A 25,456-nucleotide genomic window follows, 5' to 3' on the forward strand; every position below is an offset into this window, starting at 1 on the left:
AATATTTACTTCTGCATTTTCTACTCGGCCTATATTGTATACTCTCAGTGTATTTTCTGTTTTGTAGTAAGTACTTCCATTATGGATTAAAGGGCCTAATCAAGTTGCTGTCATTGAATGCCGGTGAAAAGACAGAACTTGCTTTACAGTTAGACTGAAAACAACTGTAATTGCTGTTGCACAGCTAAATGAATTGCTTGTTTAGATACACAGTCTTATGATTAAAGGGACATTATTTTCAAAGGCTGAATCTTGGGAACAAGGACAGGCTAGCCTTCCCCTTAAAAACAAAGCTAGGGGAAATTTCTGTAATGAACATCAGGAAGGACAGCTCTTGAGAGAAAGAATCTTAATGCAAATGAGTATTGATGACTATTGGAATTTTTACCAAGCAAATCTTCTAATACATACCTTTTCAAAGCATAAAAATCTTGCTTCTCCTATCACAGGCAATAAGGACTTTTCCTGTTTCTCTCCTTAAATCAGCTTCCTGTCCTATACAGCTGCAAGAGCAAGTACACAGAAGATTTTTGATTCTGTTCTGAAAAGACAAAAAAAGAAAAGAAAAAAGCCATACTAAAGACATGTACTTCAAGTCTCACCAATTCCATAGTTCGAGTGGGTAAGCATACTGCTCCCACACTTCCTTTCCACTTCCCCTACTCCTAAATCCTTTGTCTATGCTCCAGGAAAGCTTTAAAAAGAAATATAACAAGGTGGCTCCCAGAAGGCTTCTGAGCCCACCGGAGTCTAGATTCAGAAGTAAAACAGAAGAAAACAGAAACTAGGGCTGAGGCCAATAACAGTCCATATGGTATAGTATGGATGACAAATCCGCTGGATGTGGACAAACTGGGGCAGGGAAAGCCTGACTGAAAATTAGGACAGAGTGCCATTCAGTGAGCTCTAGGGGAAAAAAAAAAAAATTCTGTCACTACTCACAAGGAATTTTGTGCTGCTCTGACACTGTGGCCTACAGGGCTCAGATGGACACCTGTACGCCATACCACGGTGACTAGCAACCACGGAGATCTTGGTCCAAGTGGCTACCATCCATCAAAAGCCAACCAGAAGCCCAGGGGAATTTCAGACTATGGAAAATAACAAGTCTGGATGGACCATGACAAAGCTATCCCCTACCAACTGTAGGAAGCACTTAAGTGCGTTCGTGTTGCAGTGTTTTAACACAACCCTCTTCCCCGCACTTAAGCATGTTCATATTGCAGTGTTTTAACACAACCCTCTTCCCCTCACCAGCAGTCTCCCATGACAGACAACTTCATCTATGACTTGGATATATTAGGAAGGATATATAGGGACTGGAGGAGTTTGTCGCAGATGGAAGCAGGGAATCGGCTTAGTTACTGCTGTTTGTTAGTTAACCTTCAGCCTTTCCTCTATCAGCTTCCACTGCCCTGCTACTAATTCAGATGTCTGGAAGCTAAAAGTCAAGTTAGATTGACTCCTCCTTACATATGCCTCAACAACAGTTATTCCACAAGAAAAACAAAGAATTATGTGATTTCTGGAAGCAAACTGTTGAACATGTGTCAGCCACAACAAGCTTCACATCACTCCCCAGTAACTGCAGTGCCCCACTGGGATGAAAACAAAACACAACCATAAAACCCACTAGTCATTCAAATACATAATTATTCATCTGCAATGCAAGGCAATCTATGGAGTCACTTTACTTAGCCACTTGTAAGAGTAGGACCCATTTAAAGAATCGGCTCAGCAGATACACAAATGATGAAGTTATTAGATGTTTTACTGCTGAACATCAAACCAGACCCCCAGCAGCATGGGAGAAGGCAGACAGCAGCATGCAGGTAAAAGGCACAATAAGCACAAGACTTGACAGGCACGGAAACAGGATGCACCACACAGCAAGAAGGCCACTGCAGGAAACAACAAAGTCTCCCAGCTGGCTATCTCAAATAGCAAAACTGAGGGACCTCCCTTAATGCATTCCATTAGTGTGGTCAGTTAATTTGTAAGTTATGTCTGCTAAGTGTTTCTTCACTGTTCTGAATGCAGTCTATCCCTCCAAGACTGGTTTGAAAAACTGGTAACTGAGGCTCCCTTGGTAGAAGAGTCACAGCTTCACTCTGGAAAAAAAATGGTTATAAAGAGCACTAAAGATAGGAGAGTATCTCATGAAAAAGAAATTAAAGAAATTCTGATAGATTTCAAACTGCAAACCTTTAGCCAAGCACACTTTCAATACTGGATGAGCTGGAGTCAGTTTGAAGGCTCTACTCCTGAGCACAGAAAATGGATTAGGTTGGTTACTCCTCCTTCCTCAATTTCACTGGTCTTTCCTAAATTAATGGAATTGTTTCTCATAACTGCGTACGATCCTTCATCTCTAGAAATTTTTCCCTTCTTCATGAGTGATCTGAGGCAGCTCAGATTTACTGACCTACCAACAAATGCACAAAACTGAGTAAAGGGCCTCAAATACAAAAAACCCAACCCAGCAAAGCCCAGTTTCAGGCACAACTGTCTTGAGATACTTTTCTGCTGAGGCACATTAACCATTATAACAGCAATACACTATAATTAGAGGGAACTCTGAATCTTTTCTTTGCCGTTCCCTCTAGGGAAGAAAACATGGACATAAGTACAAGTAAATTAGGACAAAAGGAAATAATGTGAAGAAAAAATTCAAACATTTAGCTCTTAAAAAGAAAAAAAAACTAGAGATTTGTTCTCATTACTCCAATACAGCGCCTGCTTCTCTTCCACCAATCTTGTTGTTATGAGATTAAGTTAAAACACACATTAGAAATGAAGCATGTGCATATTTTCTTAATTCTTTCAGGCCACAAAAGAAGGAACATTCAGAACAGTCTGTTGTGGCTTTGAAGATGAAAGCCACATATTTAATGCTGCAAAATGCAAGGGAGGACTAATTTTCATTTATGCTACCACCAAATTTTAATAGAAAACCCAATGCAAGATTAAGCTTTATTTCTTGTATTTCAAGAAGTAGTATTTTAAGAAAGAAGCAAGCCTTATATTGACTATGTGCTTGAAATACTTCCATTAGATCTGCTATCTCCACAGGCATATTGACATAAGCAAATTTTCCCTTCATATTGACCCCAAGCCTGAGAGCACACATGGAAATACCAGATCAGAAACTGCTAGAACAAAATCCAGTAGTGTGGAGGCAGTTAAGTATGAGGGAAGAGGGAATTGGAAACATAGCTTGTAAAGGAAGTCTGGTTATGAGCTTAACTTAAATGATATAGTGCTTTACCCTTTTGTAAGGCTGGCCCATGCCAGGTATACAGAACAGGAAATAACATCACAATTTCTTGTCATTTTTCTGTGTAACACTTGTGATACAACTTTCACATTACAGACAACTCCAAGGATTTTGAAATACAAGTTTTAATGATGAAACTGGGACTTTTTGCTTTCTGTTTGAACCTTCAGAGTTGATACTGTCCAAGATTTCCACTGCAGACACCAGGGCTATAAATTTACTCCCCATTACTCATATGAAATTTGATAGCCTCATGCAGTCATATGAATTCAGGAACTGAGGATTAAAAGAAAAAGCATTGGAAGAATTAAAAGACTGCTGTCCCTCTGTTTTATGTTTCCCAGAGTAGGCCCCATTCCTGCTCTTTTGCTTGCAAAAGCACCCAAATAATTTCATGCAGGAGAATCAGGTCTAGTCTGTGCTGTTATTTCAAGAACTACAATACCCTGTCAGTTGTAGCCCACAATGGAAACCCCATTAGGAGTCACAAACCATGCTTTTCAAGAGTTTTCCATTTATGTGTTTTCACCCATACTTCCAATTTTTTTAACTGCTACTGGGAAGTTGCCACTGCCTTTGTGTGATTTTTTTTTTTTTCTTCCCAGGTTCCAAATTAAACCATGACTCCTAATAGGACAAGCTATGTGGAAGGAACAAGTCCTCTCAACTTCATTCAGTTTAACTTCCACATCAAAACATGAACGGCTCTCCACTTCCACTCAACTCCCAGTATCTAATTTCCTCCTCCATTCACAGCTGCCTCTGTATCCATGCCATTTTCTGTTCTTCATCATATCACAGTTTCCCCCCTGGACTGCACTCTTAACTTAAAGCAGAAGCACCCATCCATGAGCACAGCTGGTTAAACTAAAGTAAACTGGAGTTTGCCACCTTCATATCTCCACACTCTTCCCTCTCCATGGTGTTTTTAATTGTTGATTTGAAGAGCTAAGGGGAAATGACTGACAGGATGTATTTTCAGTTTTCTGCTTTCAAGCAACATTAGGACTACAAGCACCAACAAGTTTTGAGGTGCCAAATATACCCAGTCTGACCTCTTGCGTATGCAGTATCTAATTAGTGCCTGATGGTGCTCTCATCTGATGGAGCATACAACTCTGATATTCCAGGAGGACAATTTCCAAGATTTAGACGCTGCGTGAAAAGATCCCTGAGCAGGCGCTTGGATGCCAGAGAGAAACTCTGCCCATATGGGTTGACAATATGATTGTATCAGCTCACAGTGTAAGAAGGGTAATGCTATGCTGTTATTCACAACCATTGCAGGTAGGGCAGGAGTCAATGTCTGGAGAAGTGCTGGAAAGCAGCTGCAGTAGGAATGTCCAGAAAATGGGATTAATCCTGCCAGTCTCCAGACACACGTGCGCCAGGGATCCTTCTCACCACAAACCAGCAGAGGCAGGGATTCTGACCTGTGCCAGACAGAACCGTGCTCCGTCAAGAAGCTGCCAACTACTATCCCTGTGGGCTACAAAAGGAAAACAGCTAGAGTAAAAGCTGGTCCACAAATGTTCCCCACTCACTTTGGCAGGGAAGAGAGTCCTGATGCCACAGTTGGATGAGAGGACCCCAAAAGGGTGTCTGGACACAGAGAGGAGCTTGCAACGCAAAGTCTGGCAACCCATTGGTTGGATTCCATGCAGGCAACTAGAACAGCACCTAGATTCAACAACGGGCTCTGAAGGGTCCCTTGCATGTGGGTGGAATGCTTTTTACACGACACGCTGGTGGCACACAAGAGCTGGGACAAAGCAGCTCCTGTTTTCTGGAGTACCTGTAGGGAGACTGGCAGAAGGTAGCTGGACACAGTTAAAGCCAGAGCTGACTTTCTTCAAACAGGTAACACAAGACAGAACAAGTTCTGGGAAGGTCTGTCCCGTGGGGATGACGTACCTCAAAGCGGCAAAAGGCACCGACAAAGAGACTTACAGATCTTTGAGAGGATATGACTGTGACCATCAGGAAGATGTAGGACTCCAAAAGCTGCCCAAAGCCTTCTTGTCCCAGTTTCTTGAGGTTGGCCTGGGGCATTAAGCCACAGCCAACTCGTGGACAAGCAGTTAAGCTCTACTCCATCTGGGAAAAGCAGCATCCCATGGCATACCCCTCCTCACGCATCATCGCGTCAGACACGCGCTCTTCTAAGTCACTAAGTCTTGTAAGTCACGCTAAGGTCTTCAACGGGGTGGACCATACCCTGAAAGCACAGCTGCCACGCATCGTGCAGGAGGGAGGCAGGGCAGCCCGGCCAGCACCTCCCTGTGAGGGAGCAGCACCTGGCCGGCATCGGGCAAGCCCATCACTGCAGCAAGAGCCTTCTCACTAGTGCCTTCCCAGCCATACACCACCAGCAGCAACTGGAGCATTATACGTCAGCAGAATAATTTGTAGAGGCCCCTGCCGAGATATCCCGTCCTCTCACAGGGATGGCGTAAAGGCCATGGCGGGGGAAGCAGCATGGGGAGCAGTGAGCGCTCCAGGGAGAACATAAAGAGGCTTTTCTTACCGCAGGACATTTATGCCCTGGGTAAGTGACACAGAGGGTCGCAGCCCTAGCCGCCACCCTTGAGGGGAGTGAGAAACACGGCAATGACGGCGGCCGAGCCGGCGAGGGCCGCCGGGAGACGCGGCAGCAGCCCGCCCGCCCGCCGCGGCCCACTGCGGCGGCACCGGAGGACGAGCCGGCCCCCCGCAGCGCCCGCCTCCCCACAGAAAGCCTGCCCGCCGGAGCTGCCCCTCCTCCCCACCTCCCCTCACACCAGCGCTCCCTGCCTCCCCAACACACACCCGGGGACCGCCCGCCATTTTCGCGCCCGCCCGCCCGCCCGATTCCTTGAACCCGCGGCGGGAGCTCTGCAGGCCCCGGCGGGCAAGGGAAGCGCCTCGCCATGGCGGCACGCAGCGGGGCGGCCGTGCGCCCCAGGGGCTGGGCAGAGCGGGGCAGAGCAGGTGCGGGGAAGGGTCGGCGGCGCAGGGCTCCTAGCGCCCGCCCCTTACCTGGCCGCGGCGCGAAGGACTGCCGTGGCGCAGCCGGCGCCGCTATTTAAACACCTGCGCCAGGCAGCGCGCACCTGGGCGGCGGCGGCGAGGGGCAGGGCCGAGCCGAGCCGCCCCGGGGGCCCACGGGCGCGGCGCTGGCTGCTGCGGCACCGCCTCCCCCGGTGCCGAGGGCCCCGCCCGGCGGCCGCGGCGGCTTCGGCCGGCTGGCGTCGCCCCCCAGCCGCCCCGCCCCGCCGCAGCCAGGGCGCTTCCCGCCCTCCTGCGGCCCTGAAGGACGGGGCGGCTGCTGCGGGGGCGGCTCCGTCGCCTCCTGCCCGCAGGCTCGGCCCGCTGCGGGGGGCTGTGCCGCCGCCGGCCGCATCGGCGCTGGGGCCCTGCCGCTGGCCTGGCGGGTGAGGAGGAGGAGGAGGAGGAGGTGCGAGGCGACGCCATTTTAGTTCCCCCTCTCGAGGCGCTGAGGTAACGCGCCGCCCCCGGGCGCCGAAGGCTGGGCTGAGGAGAGCCTCCCGGGTGGCCGTAAGCTGGCTCCGCGGCGGTGCGGGCGTGCCTGCCGCCCGGATGGGGGATTTCGCAGCTGATGGGCTGCAGCTCGCCGGGCAGGGCGGTCGCAGGCGTCTCTGGAGGCGTGCGTATGTGGCCAAGGTCTGGTGTGCCCCTGCGATAGCGGTGGCTTCGAGTTGAGGCGGGTGAACATCCCTCTCAGGGAAGCTGTGCCCTGTCCCCCGTCTCAGGAGCCCTTCTTGTTCTAGTCACTTTAGCCTGACCAATGTCAGCCTTACTTCTGCACACTTGGGAGCTTGCTAGGCATTAAAGACAGGCCAAGCCCAGATGTGACTGATTTCTTTCAGTGGTGAGCCACTTCAGCCACTGGAAATGGGAGAAAATGCTTTCTCTGTTGCTTGCTAGGTGCGGGCAGCGTGGAGGAGGAAGCTGGCTTTGGTAGTGGAGATGAGAGCCATGAAGTAGAAGAAGCAGCGGTGCGAGGGGACAAGGAGACATGGGAGGCAGGTCAGGATGTGCCGCTCGTAAGTGGGTGTAGCAGTGGTGGGATCTGAATGACAACAGGACTCAAGCTGCCCCACCGGTTAGGTGCAGCCTGGTAGCTGGTGAGGTGTGAGGGAAACAATTTGGGTTTATGTGAGTCAAAATGAGAGGAGTCAGAACAGGGGTGAAAGGTGGAGTGAGGCCCAGTAAATAGATGGCAGGAGGAAAAGGGAGTGGATTAAAGTCTTGCTTGACAGGCAGATAGTTTGGTTAGATGACGAGATTGGGGGGAAACGGGATAGGTTTTTGGAGGGGATCTGGATTTGGGTAGAGAACTAAGGAAAACTTGCAATTGAATGAAGAACAAAAGACTCTATGAAAGTACATGTAGGGGAGTAGGAAGGAGCTTGTGATGGGGTAGAAGGCTTTAAGCTTTCCAGAGTTGTAGATTCCTGGATGTTAGTGACCCTTTGCTGTCTCTACTGGTTTATGTCCCAACTCAGCTACCACTGACTGGAAGGTGGGCTTCAGTTCTGAAACACTCTGATACTGCTGTGAAGAGTCTCATGGTAAGGAGAGACTGGGAAGTAGATTCCCATATTCTGTGAAGAGTGAAGTATTTCAGTGAAGAAAAGAAGCAGGGAATTAAAAACAAGCCTGAAGAGAACAAAAGAACATGAGCACAATTTGTTAGGAACACAAGTTGAAGCTGCAGTCTTGCACAGAGTGAAAGAGCATCAAAATGTATAATCAGACTATTCTATAATGTGTGACAACGGTGACATGAAGAGATTTAATTACATTTATATGGCAGTTTTTTAATATCAGATACTGGTTCTGTTGTTCTTCCAACATAGATGTTTAATAATTAAAAGAACCCCATTTCTATGGTGCTCATTTCTGTATGAAGTATTTTGTTGGGCTAAACTTCCTTCAGTTGTCTGAGACTGTTAAATGACTGGACTGCTGCTGTGATATATGTTCTCTCTCTTCTCCTGTTAATTAAATACTTTTTTCCTTTTCTGTGAATATTTCTTGTACCAAACCTAACATGTCTTAAGAATTTCACTTTTTAAAAAATAAATTTAAAAAAATCAGTCTTGACAAAAGTTAATAAGCTTGTTGGCTAGCATCTGCATGCAAATGATTTCTCCCTCCAAAGCTTGTCATCGGCTTTTCCCCTCCATCCACCACTTGGGTTTCTTGTAGTGTTGGGCTTCAGGATTTGACACCAGTGGTGAAAGAAGGGATTTCAGGAATATCATTCTTCAGTTCATGAGATTCTGACTCAGCCTGGTGTGAGTTTTCAGTGGATTAAGTGGATGTTGATTCCTGTCATATGACTACAGTCATAAAACTGTAATCTTGAGCCATACCTTGTGATGTAAGATAAGAATTTTTTTTAACTAATTTTTTTTTTAACTTTTAACATAGTAACTGTTTAGCTATGAATAATGAATATTTTAATCCCATACCCTAAGTGGTAATATTTGGCCAAAATGGTGCTAAAGTGTTTTTCACCGTAGAGGAAAGTACTGAGAGAGTTATTTGTGTTAAGTCTCAGCATAGCTGTATGACAGTGTATTTTGGATGTTGATGCTAATAGAGAAATTGAAGTATTTTGGACTGGCATAGACAGCAGTCCTAGAGCAACGGAAAGCTACAGTGCATTTGCACCTGGAGTATGACAGGGAACCCAGAACTACCAGGAAGTCATTGCTTTTGAAATTATTTCTGGGGTCACAGTCAGTAACACTTGTGAAGACACTAAGATTACCATTTGGGATGATGAACAGAGAAATATAATTGTTGATAATTAATTGGTTGGGAATTAGTCAAAGCTGTTTTGATGGAAGCTACGATTGATAGCAATAATCTGATGAAATATAAATGAAAATTACTAACTTTGCATTCCTCTTTTTTTTTTTTTAACTGGCAAACATGCTTATAAATGGCAAATCTATTCATGTGGTTTGGATTGTTTGCCTGATGATGACAGTCTCTAGAAATGACAAGTACAGTAAGAAAGACTAAATGTTGGTCACTTCTAGAATAAAATTCCACTGTGCACAAGAGATGTTAATCTGTTATGAGCGCTATGAGGCTGGTCAATAAAATCACATATGTTAGAATAATTTTTCTCTTTTGTGATCAGACATGGGAAATACTGGATGTCCTGACACTGTGCTTCAGTTCAAAACATTAAATATGATCAGCAGAACCTGTTCACACGTTTGAAAACACACTGAGAGAATCCAGGCTGTCCTAAACTGTCCTGATGAGAATGTAACCACTAGAGAAATATCTAGTGTTTATAATTCACAGCACACTTGGAAGCTTTTCTGTTCTGTTTTTCTGAAATAGTGTAAGATCCTTGAGTCAAGGCTGGTGCTACTTGCTTTGTTTCAGTGAGAGCTGACCTTTTATTGGTATACTTTGAAGCAAGAGCTGATGAAGAACACATGGAGGTAACATGTAGTTACATGTAGTAAATTTTACTTTATAAATTGCAACTTGCTTGTTGTGATGGTATGCACCAAATGAGATGATGGCGCAGAAGTCGAGTGACCCAGTTCTCCAACGATTAAGTGCTGTACAGCCAGTTCACAGCAAGTACTTGCTGTGCATAGAAACTGCAAAGCCCAGTAGAATAGCTAAGAACTGTGTGTTTTGGTTTATTTAAGTTCTGGTAGAGTCAAAAGAGCTATACTTAGAAATATGAGGATATAAAAATGTTTGTTTTATTAGAATTGTTAATTCATAGGCTCAGAAATTACAAAAGCATTGCTGCCAACATTTAGTAAGCTTTTGAACCAAACTTAATTAACCCTGAAATAGTTCTTCTTTGCAGTTTGGCAGATAGCTACAAAAGAACCACAGAAAAGAGTATCATGCTGGCTATACGGGAAGGGAGGGTGAGCTAGGCATTGACAGCCTCCCACCAAAACAGCAGCTGACTGTGTCTGTGCCATTGTGCTCATGCAGCGTACCCTAGTGACCCGTGAAGATCCCTCCTCCAGGAGGAACTGAGAAAGACCCAATAACAAAACCAAGATGACTGCTCTCTTCAGGGCCTGGGCATGCCAGGAGTGTTCATGACTTGGCTGGTGGTCACTGCCTCCTCTTCATAAATCTTCTTTCCCACCCCATCTGTCTAAAAAGTGTGTGAGTGCAACACTCTCATTCAGTAGTTCTGTTAGTGAATCATAGAATGGTTTTGGTTGGAAGGGACCTTTAAAGGTCATCCAATCCAACCCCCCTGCAGTGAGCACGGACATCTTGAACTAGGTCAGGTCGCTCAGAGCCCCGTCCAACCTGACCTTGAATGGTTCCAGGGATGGGGCATCTGAAGCCTCTCTGGGCAACCTGTTCCAGTGTTTCACCACCCTCATCATAAAAAATTTCATCCTTATATCTAGTCTGAATCTACCCTCTTTTAGTTTAAAACAGTTACCCCTTGTCTTATCACAACAGGCCCTACTAAAGAGTCTGTCCTGATCTTTCTTATAAGCCCCCTTTAAGTATTGAAAGGAAATTAAGATGTTTAGAGAGAAGTGATTAAAAATTAATAAAATTCAAAGAGTTTATCCATTAACCCCAATAAAAATCAAATAGCTTTGTTTTGGCCAGGAGAGGTAGACTCGTATCTCACATCTGCATCTTAATTTGTTGGGTTTGCTTATCATGCTTGCATTTGATTTTTAAGAGAAAGGCATGACAGATATTTCCACTGGTGGCGCTGGTAACGCTTAACCAGTTGCACTGCACTGTGATGGCACTGGGATCAGGAAGTGGCGGTAAGCCCTGTGAGCGCTCCTGCGTGCTGCACCCATCAGTATACGGGTCTGTGGCAAGACACCGCTTCCCTGGTTGAAGGCTGTGCTGCCTCTCAGCAGGAATTGAAGCCTGGAGAAGGGCAGCTTGGTCGTGCTGAGGAAGGAGGCAAAGAGGGATGCGAAGTGGGATGCAAAGCTCTTCCATTTCTTCTCATCCAGTGCACACAGAGACCCAGTCTGGACTTGAGGAAACCTTTCCCTGTGTAAGCTGCACATTTCTAAAGCAGTCTTAAAAGATCTGTAATTTTCTGTTTAAGAGTTCATCATCAGTGCCCTTATTTGAAATGAACACAAGGCTAGTAGGTTGGGTATACACTTAACTAGGAGAAAATGCACATTGATAGTGTGTCACTGTCTGAGTTCAATTAACTTTTAAATGTAAATGAGTAAGCTGCCCTAGTCCAGGAGAAAGGACTCCAAGGGTTAAGTGTTCATTTCTAGGCTGCAAAGTCAGTCAGACTGCTTACTTTCTGTGACCTTGGAGTCTTGTATTTTGGCTTGCAAGAGGTGTGCATCCAGGTGTTTTTGTCCTCCCATCCTATTTTATTTTCCAGAGCTGTAGGTGCTGGTTTTGTGCTTGCCCAAAGTACAGCAGAGTTTGAGTAGAGGAGAAACCTTGAAGTTCTTAGACGGAGGGCAGGTCCTAGCTGGGAGGTTATTTGCAGATTTGCAGGTGAGGATCTGTTTGGAAGTACACAATGAGATCTCCTGTTTTGAGGTTCATACTACTGCAAGTGCTTGAGTTGAGCGGTCAAAATGTGCTCTTTTACATTGATCTTAGTGAAAGGATCAATATTTATGTGAGAGAGATGGTGGCACTATATCATCAGTGTGTGATATTGGAGCTAAGGATGCTATACTTAGTCCTTTTGGATTGACACGTGTTGAATGGGAAATAATATGTCTTTTAAGGTTATAGAGCAAAACCTTACCAGGTTGTGTGCCAAATGTTATTGGATTTATTGATAAATATTTTGAGCACTCCTTTAATTAATCTTCCTTGGTTAGTATTAACCAAAATTACCTTCTCAGTACAGTTTTGGAAAATACTTTTGCATTCAAATGCTCAAGTGGTGGTGCATAGGTGGTAATACTGTATTTTGTGTCTTCTTCTGTTAGTAGAGCATTGAAATTATAATTAACCTTTTGACTAGATAAATTTATCTCTGTAACATATACCTGTACAGCTTTTTGGCTGGAAAACCATTTGCAAAGGTAAAATTTTGTGTTGTAGTATGAAAAATACTGTTTATAATGTATTGGAGGTTTTCTTGTACCTGACGTGTTTCTTAGCTAAGATTAAAACATCTATTGAACACAAAAAATTAGAGCATTTAATTTGATGTTGTGATACTGCAACTTGAGGAAGGACAAACTTCCCAGAGTGTGAGAATTTTTTCCTGGGGGAGGGGAATAACAACTCTTAATGAATTGTGATTAGTTCAGCAGTCTTTTTTTTTTTTTTTTTTTTCCTTTCCTTTCCTTAATACTTGCAATGAAATCTCATTTCTTTTTAGACAGAATTTACCAGGCTATTAGATTATCAGCTTGTACTACTTTTACCATAGTTGCCTGTACATTTTCCATCTAGATTCTCACTATTTCAGTGTCTCATCAGTTCTTTCACTTTCTAAGCAACTTTTATGTTCTGAGCATCCTAGGTGATATTTAGCTTTGTTTTGATAGTTTCACTCATACAGAGGAAACACCTGTTTGAATTTGGTTTCACTTCTCTCAAAGACTGGGACTTGGATATATTTGAAAAGATAAACCTGGATAACAGTGAACTGTGGTTGGGTGTGGTAATCAGGTGGTTGTTGCTGTTGAAGTTGCATCCCCCTGCCCTCTCCCCATAGCTGAAGTGGGTGCCATTTTGGTGCCTAGCAATCATAACAGTCAGGTTAAAATAAAAGATTTAGATGCTGCCAGACATGTAGCATGTGAGTGGGACTTGAAATGCTGTCTTTTGACTTAGGAACAATTTTTTCTCCAGTTCTTTACTGGACTACAACTTTTAAAATCTAATCCTGAGTATTCAGAGAGACACTTTCAAGAAGAACATAAAGAATATGTTGGAGGCATATCAGTGCAGGTTATGATTGCAGAGGTCTTCTTGCTTCCAGCTGTTCATATTTATGAAGTTCTGAGAGCATGGGCTTTTGCGTGGAATTCACTGCTTCATGAACCAACCAGTTAAGTAAGTGATGTATGTAGGTAGGTTGCTCTCAAACAACAGAAATTTCTTTTTAACGAGCCTACTTAGAGATGAGGACTTTCGTAGTGAAATGCAGATTTCACTGTTTCATTGAGAAAGATTATCTGATTTTTGTGGATAAATAAAATGAGCTATATAAAGTTCAGTTTGCCTGCTGGTATCACCAGGCCACACATCAAATGAAGGCTTCATCACACTGGGCATGCTTTCATGTAGAGCATATCCCTGAGAAGGTTTAATACCTTTAATTAGATATATATAGAGCTGAAGGAAAAGTAAGCATTCTGTAAGTAAAGTAGTGTTTACTGTCCCTTAGTAATGGAATTTTGATGTACTATGTCCTTCTCGTCAACATTTTTTCTTGATTAATTTTATCTAAAGGAGACACGTGTGTAAAGCATAAGGTGTTTCTGTTGTGTAGGTGATTGATCCAAACTTAGGATGATGCTTTCTAATAATGTTTATGTCAGCTTACAAGTTCTCTTTTTGGGATAATATTTAAAGGATATGCCTCTTCAGTTTCAGAGTAAGGATGAACTGCACTCTGATGGATCCACGAGTTTAAAAAAAAAAAAAAAAGAAAAAACCTACGGGTATTATTTTTCTGGTCCTTCAACAAAGAAATTATAGACCTGGAAGAATTGTTTATTGGAATTGCATGTAGGGTGGTTCCTGACAATTGTTGTTCAAACTTACAGCTTATAAAGCACTGCAATTTTCCAGTACAGCCTGTAAAGTGCAGGCCATGGAACATTTCAGTATCACCTCCTCCTTAAATCAGAGCATGTCTTAAAAAGTTACACAGTCTTTGTTTTAAAATCAAGTAGCTAAAGAATCTAGCATAAGCCCTGTTAGTCATACCCAAATTCAGTTCACCTTTCCCTTACAGTGCTGTTGCCATACATGGAGTGCTGTTTTTCTACCTGTGGTGATATCAGCTGTGATGAAATCACTCCTTAGACTTTGACAGTATAAGAGAGACTCAAACCATTGGTGTCCTGTTCCACTTATTTTGCAAGTCCCGTGGCTTTTTCTTTTTTTTAAAAAAAAACTTACTGGCTTTAAAGTAAGTAAGTTAAATGGAATAATATCAAGATTATTTTGAATGTCTCTACCTCTGCATTTTACATTTTAGTGTATCTTGTATAAAAATAAAAAAACAAGAAACAAGGAGTGTTAGCTTACTTATGGCCAGTACTTTCACATATGATTATAAATGCAGTAGTAGGGGTTTTTTTTGTAGAGGGACCTTGCCTAAGCTGATTTTTTGGTAATGTTTTGCTTGCTTTATCTAATTATTTTGCCATTATAGATGATGAGAATTCATTTCTGTGCAATCTCAAAGTTCTCCTGTATTGTGGAATTAATTATCACAGAAGAAAGGCAGGTTTCTGATTTTTCTGAGTGTCGTAAGTGCATGCCTGTGCATGGATGTATCCAGGCACTGGGGCTGAAAGCCTTTCTCTAATTAATGGTACCTGTGGGATGCTACTGCCACACACCTAAGCTACTTGTCTCCCAGTGTCAAAGGTGATTTAAATGGCTGTGTGGCACCACAGGTTGTTGGATTCTCTCAAACTCAGATTTCTCTTACTTATTGAGGACACTTGTAGCCAGAGGTAATTTCTGAAAGCCTTGAGATAGAGAGAAAGGGAGAGGGTTGGGTTATGTGCCACAAAGAATAATTTCTGAATATTGATCATATCTTTTTTCTGACATATGGTCTATAGGCCTTTTTATACTATGAATGACTCCAAGCAAGGAGTCACTGATAAGCCTTGGATTAACTGGATAAAGATTCCAGAAACATGAGAAGAAAGTGACTAGGAGACTGCTCGACCAAAGTTTCTGTCTTCTCTGCACAGTACCTGACTATACTATAGTGTATAGAATTTAGATCAACTTTCTGGGTGGAGCTCTTATTTAAGGGATAAGAATGTTTGACTTTGGTCCCATAATATGTGCTTGAATCATACCGGACAGTTTAATCATCTTTAAGGGCCTGGTAGGATCTGACACCAACACTGAGAAAAGATGAATGGAGATTGCAGGAAGATCCTTGGAGAAAGCAACAACAGAAATGTATTCTGTCCAAATAAAGAAAATCTAAGCATGTTAGTACGTAGGGTAGAGAGTGTTGCTTCTGTTGTGGATGAACAAGATTTAGGACAGGATGTAAGGAGAAGTAGTTTGGACTAGGTGAAGCTCAGAAATTACCTTTTGGTAGGAACTTTAGGTCAGTCTGAAGTGAACCTTGCCTCCAAAACTCTTTTGTATAGGCACATCTGTCCCACTGGTCTTTTCCAGTCATTCTAGCAGAAGTAAAAGATGCCAGATATCAAGTTTTATTGAGGTGGAAAAGAGTAAATTAAAACAAAGGCTTACCTCACTATGCCACTGAGGTCAAGAGAGTGAAAGCAAGCTTTCTTCAGGGAAATTTTTTCTTCAGTAGAAGAAAAACTCAAAGGAAGATGCTGAGAATGGAGCTTCAGTCAAGTGGGTGTAAATAAAAGGAGGAAAAGAATAAGGGAAAAGTGATAGTTAAGTAGATGTTCACTGAACTAATGGAAGGTCCAGAAAGCCAGTATACCCTGCAGAACATTGTACTGGTAAATGGGGGAATGATTGGTTCTACAGAAACCACTCCTTTTTGGATCTTTTTGTTGTTAAAACCCACATTTTAATCTCTGAAGAGTTCATTATTTTGGTAAGACTTCTTTGTCTTACCAAACAGGTCTTTGCTCCTGCTTTGAGCAGGGGAAATGGCTCTAGAGTTCCCTTCTAGCCTCAGCTCTTTTGTGATCCCATGAAGATCTGCAGATTTGTTATCAGGAGTTCTAGCCCTGGACATCTTCTAAGAATAGGTCAGAAAAAGTCCTTGGTTATCCCAAGGTGATATGTTATTTTGTCCTTATTTATTTGATCCTAAAGTCTCTTCCTGCCATTTTATGTGATGATTAAGTGGTAAAAACTGTTTATACATGAGATCTAGCTTATTTTTTTTTCTCTTCCAGTCTTTTGTCATCTGCAAAACTTCAGGTTTTTTTAACATCAGGTAACTGGAAAAATATTAAGTGTTACGAAGTCTGTAGGAATCCACCAGAAATGTGCTTAAAGTTGATTTCCTGTTTAGTTATGTCTTAAGAATCATCTTTTTAATCTGTCATGTTCTTGCATTGCTCTAGTTATAAACCAAAATGTTGTGGCCTGCTAAATCAGGTATCTTACATAAATCTTTTTTTCCTTTGACCCTGTTACTCTTATGATCCAGATTTTCAACCTAATCCTAAATTAGTTTAAGACCTCTATTCAGTACGTCCATGACTGATACTAATTATCTTAACTGTATCTTCTTACCAGGTTCTATATTACAATTACTTAGATTGTCACTTTTTTTTTTTAATGGTGCAATGCTAGCTTTCTTCTAACCTTCTAATACTTCCCAGCATTTTAAGACGCACTGAAATAAAAATTAATGGTCCATAGTATGGTTTATTCAACTTCCTAAATTCTTGGATGTTGTTTATCTGATCTGCTGGTTTAAAAATATTTAGCTTTAGTAGATGATGTGTTAACATATCTCTTTAGATACTGTTGGATTGCAAAGTATTTTCACCATGTGACTACATAATCTAGATATCCTTTAAGAAATGTGGCAAAATATTTCTTGAACGCTGTTCTTTCTCCTTGTTTTGTTTTCTTACTGATTCTGACATTTTCAGCTAGTGCAGGTCCAGTAACACAGTGGAAGTTAAACATTTTTGTTGTTTTTGGGAACAAACTCCTTTTTATCACCCTCAGTTAAACTATCTACATGGACTTTCCTACCCCCTGTGTTTATTTGCTTTTCATATCAATCTCTTAAAGTTATGTCTTCAGGGTTTGTAGCCACTATTATAAGAAGTCTTCCATTATGTCATTGAGGCCAGCTGTTTTTAGTTCCCCTTTCTGGCTGTCATTTTAGTGAACAGCTGAGCCGGACTGATGATGTGTCATTCCCTATCCCTTCTCTGCTCTTAGGTTGGGAATTCCTGTGCCCGGTATTTGCCAAACCCTGCTGCAGGCTGGTTCAGTTGGCTTAACCTAGCATAAATATTTTCTTCTTCGATGTATGTCTGGTTGGTGAGTTAAGTTGACCCATACACAGATATGATGCATGCCAGTGCTGGTACCAGGTGTGGTGGGTGAAGATGGAAAGCATGGCCTATGTCTGGCAATTTGGCAATAATGAACTCTTCAACTGGCTCATCATGAAGCTGTAGCCTAAACCAGTTTGGTTGGTTTTAACTAGTGTAGGCATCTCAATCATGGGATTACTGCTTTATGAGAATCTAGAAAATCCAAAAGTTGACCTTTTAAAGTACTACCTGCCCACACTATTTGAACCTGATTATAAACAACAAATGCAATCAAGTAATGGTGGCTTGGTTGTCAGTAATACTTGGCTGTGCAGTCCAGCCAGGCAGCTTAAGATGAGGTGTAATTTATGATTCTTTGTTTGGCAACTGCATCAGAGTGTTTATGTTTCTTTATTTTCACAACCTCTGTGCTCCAACCTCCAGTTTTGAGCTCTATTTGGGACACTACAAATGAATTGCCCATAATCTGCTCACAGCCAGCAAGCGTGGGAGCTTCTGCAGTGTTTAGGATCTTCCTAGTGGAAAGCAGCTGCTGTACAAAATCATCAGAGCACAGAATTTCTTAAGTCAGGAAAGTGACAGGCCAAAGGGAGTCTCCAAGATTAGATATGGCTGACAGCAGATCAGTGGAATGCTAACAGTAGCTCTGTAAGTCCAGGTGTGAGCAGGTTGTAAGCAGTTCCAGTATGGTCCTTACCAGCAGCCCTGTGCGTTCCTGATTTAACAGTTCATCTTGACTACAGCAAGGAGGTCTCTTGAATCTTGGTGTGGTGTGCTTTATTCTGGAAGGATGGCACCAGTTTATTCACTACAGAAATACTCTCACATTATTTTTAACATGTTCCTCACCTTGACTTGATTGCTACAATTACCATAGTTGGGTTACAGAGATGACAGTGGAGTGCGTACTAGATGCTGAGAGTATTCTCTGTAGAGCCAGCGAAGTCTGGGGAGAACACTGAAAGACGTAGCTGATGTGGCCTAACATTTATTTTAATCATTATTTGCAAACGTCTGGTTAGATTGGGTTGTGTGTCCATTGTAAACATACAATTCTTGTGTGTCTTTAAATATAGCTAATGGCAGCAATAACAATAAAAAACCCTGCCTTGCTGGGAGGGAAGTGAAGAAGGCTTTGCTAAACATTCATGGTGGAGATACAGAGGCAAGTACAGAATGCTTTAAAAAGTCTAAGAGAATAGAAGACCCTTTCACTAAAGGAAAGTGTTCAGAAGAGACTTAACAAGAATTTTAATGCAGTTGGATAACCCATCTTTGGACTGGACAGATGGGCGATGGCAGATATTGTTGTTCACTATGAACACTAACCACGTTCTTAAAAATACTCTACTGTTTTCTTAATTCCAGAAAAAAGCAATAGAAGACATCACGGGGGGTTGACTATATTTGCAGGAGATTCCAAACGTTACCAGTTAGCTTTTACAGGGTTGATGTAGAAATCTGTCTTGTGTTCAGATTGCATTGTACATGGCACAGTATGCTGCGAATACTTCACAGCCTCCGTGAAGAGGACATAGTAGGCTACTGGTGCTGCTGGACATGGGAGCAAGGTGTTAAGATTCGCTCCAGATGCTAAAATAATGGCTTGTAGACTGTTGTGAGTAGTTGAAATAGTGAACATGTCTTCTGGATACTATTGCTCCTGCTGTGTGTTGGTACAAACACACACTTACCTTTAATGATGACCTGAATAGGAGGTATAGCCGAATCTATGTTCCCCTGGGCTGGGAATGACTCTTTAAGGGTAAAATCAGCACAATTTTTGCTTTTGGTGTCAAGTTAATAGTCACCACTTTAAGAAAGATGCCACATTTTTTGAAAGCTTCTTTTCAACTTGTGACAAGTGTTGGTTTTTCATAACCATCGTTAGCATGAAAACCAGGAGACTGCACTGTTGCTTCCTGCAGAGGGGACGAACTGCTGCCTGAAACACAAATTACGGTTTTACTCTTTTTGACCAAAATCAGGTTATTGTAGGACTGTTTTAAGCTGGATGATCCTTTGGAGGAAAGGCCAGAAGATGCTATTTGCCAAAAACCTCTGAATTCTGATGTGTGTTCTTGTGGCTTCTCTTGAGGATCAGCTGGCAAAAGTGCTGCCACCTTGAGCAATCTGGAAGGGTCATAGCTCAGGAAAACGGGGTTACATTTTCCCCACTTCTCCCTCTAGGAAACTTATTGTTGCCTGGAAGCAAAGGCAGATGTATCGGTGAGCTGTGCTCCCCACGCTCAGTCAGCACTGAGTGCAGTGATGCCAAGGTCTAGCTTATAGCTACGTGGACAGAGCAGCACTTCTTGCAAGGGAAGACACCCTGCGTGCTTCCTGTGTACACAGTATTAAAAATACAACTGCAGTTTTGAGAAGGTTGAGGGTCTCCTCAAATATCTTGCAAAATGCCAAGAGAATAGCTATAATGGCACATCACCTTGACTTTTTTTTTTTTTTAAATTTTCAACTCCTTTATGGGAAAGTTGTGTCAATTACATATTCTCCCCCTTAATCTAACAAACAGGAACACTGGAGCCCACACATTTTCCCATGTAATTTTCTTATTCTGTCTCCTGTGAGTGTAGTGTTTGCTCTGTATTACCTAGAGAAGTTATGCCAGAGTAACAGCGTGTTTGTCTGAGGCTGAGTTTCTTGTCCTAGATGTACAAGATGCAATTCTTAGATCGAACAATCTTCTGCATTTTAGACCTAAATAAAACTAAATTTATTCTGTCTTCTCACTAGAAGCAGACATCCAGCCTACTGTTTGTTATCAAGTGACATCAAGAACATGGAAATGTGATTTCAGTAGGAGAAAAGCTGCAGCAGCATTTGGCCTGTACATGGGAATAGGCTGGTGAGATTTCAGAGATGTCGGCTGCAGAGATGGTGGATCACAGGCTGCAACAGTCCTCCTGTACGCTCACATACTCAAGTACTTAGTGTGTGTTGTCAGTCTAGGAACTGCTCAGAAGCAAGAAGGGACTCATACAGAGGGGCTGAGGGATTCTGACACATGGAGGAGAAACTTGCGTTGAAAAATGAGGTTGGGTACTTAGGGGCTGAAAGTTGTGTCTGTTCAGACTTTGGTTCTTTGTCAAAATACACAGTCCTGTAAGGCTCCAGAGGAATAGAGTGCAACACAGGTAGAAGGTAAGTAACAGTTTTTGAGCTTGGGTTGTTGTGGTTGTGGTGGTTTTTTTTTTTTTTTTTTTTTCCTTTCCCAAGTTGTATTGGTGCATCTTGCCCGGAGGCAATGACTTAGCAGTACTAACACTGGGACAGCTTTAATATTTCTATTTTAGTGGTGACTATTCATATAACCTACCAATGACAGCAGTGGGAAGTGGAAGGGAAGGCTGTGGATATTATATAAGGAGTTTATCTAATTACAAAGCAGGAGGGGACATCTGGAGGGGAGAATTGGCAATTGTAAAAAAAAAGGGCTGCTTCATTTAAGCACAATGAAGAAAGAACTGAGTCATCGCGGAACACCTTACCACTGCTAACTTTCTGAAGCAGGAAACATGACTTAGGAAATGAGAACTTCAAGAAGGCAGATTAGGTGATGCTAAGAGGAAAAGTTGAATTGTAATCAGAATGGTGAAGTTGGCATGATTTATGGCTTGTGATTTTTAACGTATTTTTTTAAAAATAAACAGCTGAGTTTTAATTAAAAAAAACCCCTAAGTTACAGATCAAGGCTTTTTAAAAGAAACACAGCTGGAACAATGACAAACAAAATCATACTTCAGGTTGTCATAATTAAAATAACCATCCCAGATTTAAAAACAGAAATAATGGATTACAAAGGAAGTGAAAGCAGCTACAGAAAATGCAGAATTTGAGTATTCAATGTTTCATAACTAATCCAGAAGAGGCCTCTTGTGTTTCTAAGATTATTTTATTCTTTAAAGACTGTATGCTTTCTACTGGTTATTGAATGAACTAAGGGAGAATTTAAAAATCAACATGTCAGTAAACATGGAGGTCAAACTTAGTTGAGAAGGAATACTCAGTAGTGCAATAATATGCAGAGCTGAAGATAAACATTGTGTTTTCAAATAAGAGGCCTGGTAATCAGTCCAATCAAGGGCACTACACAGTAAATATGTTATTTGCTGCTTTAGTACCTTGAACTGTTCTTAGCTTACTCTGTCCTTGGAGGAATTCCTGAGTTTTTTTCTTGCATGCTCTAAAGTAAAATTGCACTTTCATGACAACTGAAATGGAAATCAATTATCTAGCGATTCCAAGAAAAGGTACACAGATATTAAGATGTCTATCTTAAGTGTCTTAAACACACAAAACTTGAAATGTAATCCTTCTTGGCACGATACAAGACCTTCCTTTCCAGTTAGTTAGTAAAACCCACCACACTTGTAACTCCCATGCTGTTCCAGTTGATAATCAAATATCTTAGCTCCTTCAAATACCCTACATAAATATTATTTGGCAGCAGTAGAGGTAGTCAGTTATCCCTGAAAAACTACCTGATCATGTACTTAGATAATCACAAACCTGCTTGAGCAGTATAAATCCAGTTTGTAGTAGTTGTGAGTAGTATGTGAGCACTGGCTTGCAATAACAAAAGTCAAATGTTAACAGAAGTGCCAGAGCAGTGAGCTCTGACACCGTAAGTTCAGTGAATACTAGGAGAATTGGGCAGCACTGTACCCTTTTACATCCCTAAGCAGTAACTGAGGATGCTGGGGGAGTAGAAAGGAAATGGCTTGTGAGCTCTCCATGCCATAGTCTGTCCTTTGGCCATTGTTGAAGACAGACTTCTGGGCTAGATGGACCATTCGGTCTGACTGTCAGGCCCTTGCGTTCTTCGCTCCTGCCTTCTAGCAGAAGATAAGAATCAAGCCCTTGGACTATTGCTTTCCAGCATGACACGAATGGCACTTATTGCAATGATATCCAGCCAGCTGAGAAACTCAATTTAGTAAGTCATTACTTACTAAACTTATACAGGCTGTGGGATTAGTAGGAAAGAAACAGATTCAAATGCACTTGTTCAGTTTTGACTTCTGTTTCTGTGGTCGCAGCTTAGAAGGACTGCTGAAGTAGTACTTAAATCGTCTACATTTTTTGACTGGTGGAACCTAAGAAATCAGAAAGAGTTACTTTAATCTTGCCGCTGATTTTTTTTTCCCATGCATTCAACAAAATACATGCTTATTAAGGAAGTTAGGGAACGTACAGCATTGGATAGCACTATTTACAGAGAGCAGCTCCTGTCTACAAAGTGGAGATTTTTCTCATAAATATATCCACAGTTCGGCCTAATCTAAGTTATTAGTTAAGCACATCAATTTAGTAAAGGCATAAGCCATTGTAGACATCTCAGGCATTCCAATTTAGTAAAAATGCAACTCTTGGCAGAAGTCATTTTTCCACCTACCTTCTCTGTGGTGCTTTTTAAATATATAAAAGTTCATATATTATCTCTACCCCTTATCATGTCAAAATCAGTTAACACTTTTAAAATGTTCAATACAGGCATAGTTTTGTTCTGTTATCTTATTGCTTAGAAGCTCTGTGGGACTAACTACAGAAGTATAGGCAATATAAATCAGGATTTGAATTATATATTACATGTTTATTATGGGTGCAAATTTTTAAAAAAAATTACATTTTATGAAAAATCAGAAGTATTTACAATTTTTGTAAGATAAACTTGTATGCTCTAATTTACAGTCTGTTGTAGTAACAATTCATAAAAATTCAGATCCTTTAGAGTTGTGTTTACAAATTAATTTTCTTAGGAGGCAGCTACAACGGATATTGCTGTATACACAAGCAAGAACCAGCTTGCTACATATGGTTTTTTTTTTCAGATAGCTACATGTACTTTTTACATTGTTTTCGAATTCCTTTACAAAAGATCTATATAAACTTGTATGGCTTCAAAATTGTAACCTGCACCCAATGCAAATTTATGTATAATCACCTGAATGAAGGCTAGTTGGAAAGTGCTGAAACATAACTACTTCATTTAACTTAGAAATGAAAGTAATACTTGATTAAAAATAACAATACAGTTTTGGGGTTTCATTAATAAAATATTGTCATGTTAAACAGTTTGATTGCAAAGCAGATTACAATTAAGATTCCAGTAAAAAGACTGTACCATTTTATGAGTTAGAAATTTACCATTCAGTAAGATTAGCAAATTAAGAGCCAAATATACTCTTCCAATCAAATCTACAGTACAGTATGTGCTTAGTGCTAACAATGGAACTCTTGTCTGCAAAAGTGTGTAGTATACATTAGAATTCATGTAGCCTCTACAAAGCTTAATTTATTGTAAAGCTTCAGCAGTCCAATTCATTACTGGTTTTGCATGAATTAGTTCAAGCACGTTTTATTGTTTTAATAGAGAATTTGAAATAGATATTGGTATTCAAAACGGTCATATGAAAATCCCACGTGGAGGTTATTGAATTATTTTGCCCCAATAATTTTAATTTCAGCATTGAAAAAACACTTGACAATACAAATACATAGAAGATTTTCTAAATTAGTGACTTGCTTTAAAAAATGTTACTAATGTGTCACTTCCCTCTGCTTAGGCTGTGGCAAGCAGATTAGATGACAATACAAATATTAAGATTGGTGGTTACAGAAAAAAATCTAAACTAATATAAATGGCAGTACTTGTCGTCCTGCTGCCATAAAATATCCTTCTAAAATGCTATTCCTCCCAAAGTACTATGTTTACATTCACATCACACAACCCCAAAAGCACTCAAAGTCCAAAGACTTGCAGTCAAAGTGAAGGGAAATGCTGTTTGCTTTTAAAAGTTTGCTTTTACTGTCTTCGGTGATTTTTCAGGATTCTCATCTTTGGTGACATTAAAGTTACTATCACAAAGTTTCCAGGTCCTGCGTGATGCATCTCCCTTTACTACAGCCGCATTTATTGCAATTACCCCATGAGGAAGTAATCCAGTATTTTAAACCTCTTTTAAAATTATCTCCAGTTTTCGCCAATCTGCCTTCTATATAAATCCCCGTCAAAAGAATTTTTATAAAGTTGTGTGTATTACACAAACACCGTGCTTTCTTGATGAAGAGCCAAACTTTGAAAAAGGAAGTGAGGCACGTGAATAACAAATTGGATAGGCACAGGCTTTTTTTAAAGGCACAAATGTTATGCAATTCATATAAAAATAAATTAGATCTACAGCATTAATTCAAACAATCACAAAGCCCATAAAATTTACTTACTGCAGAAGTAAGTCTTTCCTGTCTTTTGCAATTTTGTAACACATTGCACTTAGGAAAAAAACCCTATATAAAACAACTTACGTGGTAATAATATATGATATACGGGCACCATCAAGTTACACTTCTTTTATACATCTCTTAGCTGGTTTTGTGGCATGGGTGGGTAGAAGAACTACATAAGACTTCGCGTCTGCTTTCTTTAAAAACTGGCAATTAAAGAATCTGAAAAATGAATATTACTTATGGAAAACTCAACTATTTCTTACTCGCTCTCCTACATATTTAGGTTTAATGTTTACAGTATAACATACAATGTCATACTTTCATTACAACTATGGATTACTCTTCTGATTTAATCTATATTAATTTACTAAAATTTCAACAAATTTTCCCAAATATTGCAGTTGATCATTTACAGACAGTGTCGAAGTTAACTTCAGTGCTATTAGAAAATAATAAAAAGTTTGCAAAATGACTTTTAAAAGTGCATTTTCTGTTCTGTAGTTCAGCCTCAAAGTAGGTCAACATTTTGAAAAAATTAATGCATGTTAAAATAGTGTTTAAAAAGTAGAGAGGGCAGAGTGAGCTTCTTGCACTCCTTTGATCCAAAGACTTTCACAGGTACATCAGCAGTCTGCCATATACCGTCCTGAAAAATAAAGGTAGGTTTTTTGCTGTCAGTAGGCAAAACAGATTTTGTCAGTATTTTCCTGGGAGCTGTTTGCGTAACTATGGAAAA

At 41.2% G+C, this 25,456-nt stretch overlaps 1 protein-coding gene across 1 annotated transcript in view; it reads right to left on the bottom strand.

The window, feature by feature from the left end:
* Positions 1-22,869: 22,869 nt before the first annotated feature.
* FCHO2 (FCH and mu domain containing endocytic adaptor 2) overlaps positions 22,870-25,456 on the bottom strand; it is a 108,968-nt gene continuing 106,381 nt past the window's right edge. The window contains exon 26 of the mRNA XM_075726760.1: positions 22,870-25,366. Coding sequence (XP_075582875.1) covers positions 25,344-25,366 — 23 coding nt within the window. The 3' untranslated portion in view covers positions 22,870-25,343. The remainder of the gene's footprint in view (positions 25,367-25,456) is intronic.

Source organism: Pelecanus crispus, chromosome Z, assembly GCF_030463565.1.
Source record: "Pelecanus crispus isolate bPelCri1 chromosome Z, bPelCri1.pri, whole genome shotgun sequence".
Classification (NCBI taxonomy): Eukaryota; Metazoa; Chordata; class Aves; order Pelecaniformes; family Pelecanidae; genus Pelecanus; species Pelecanus crispus.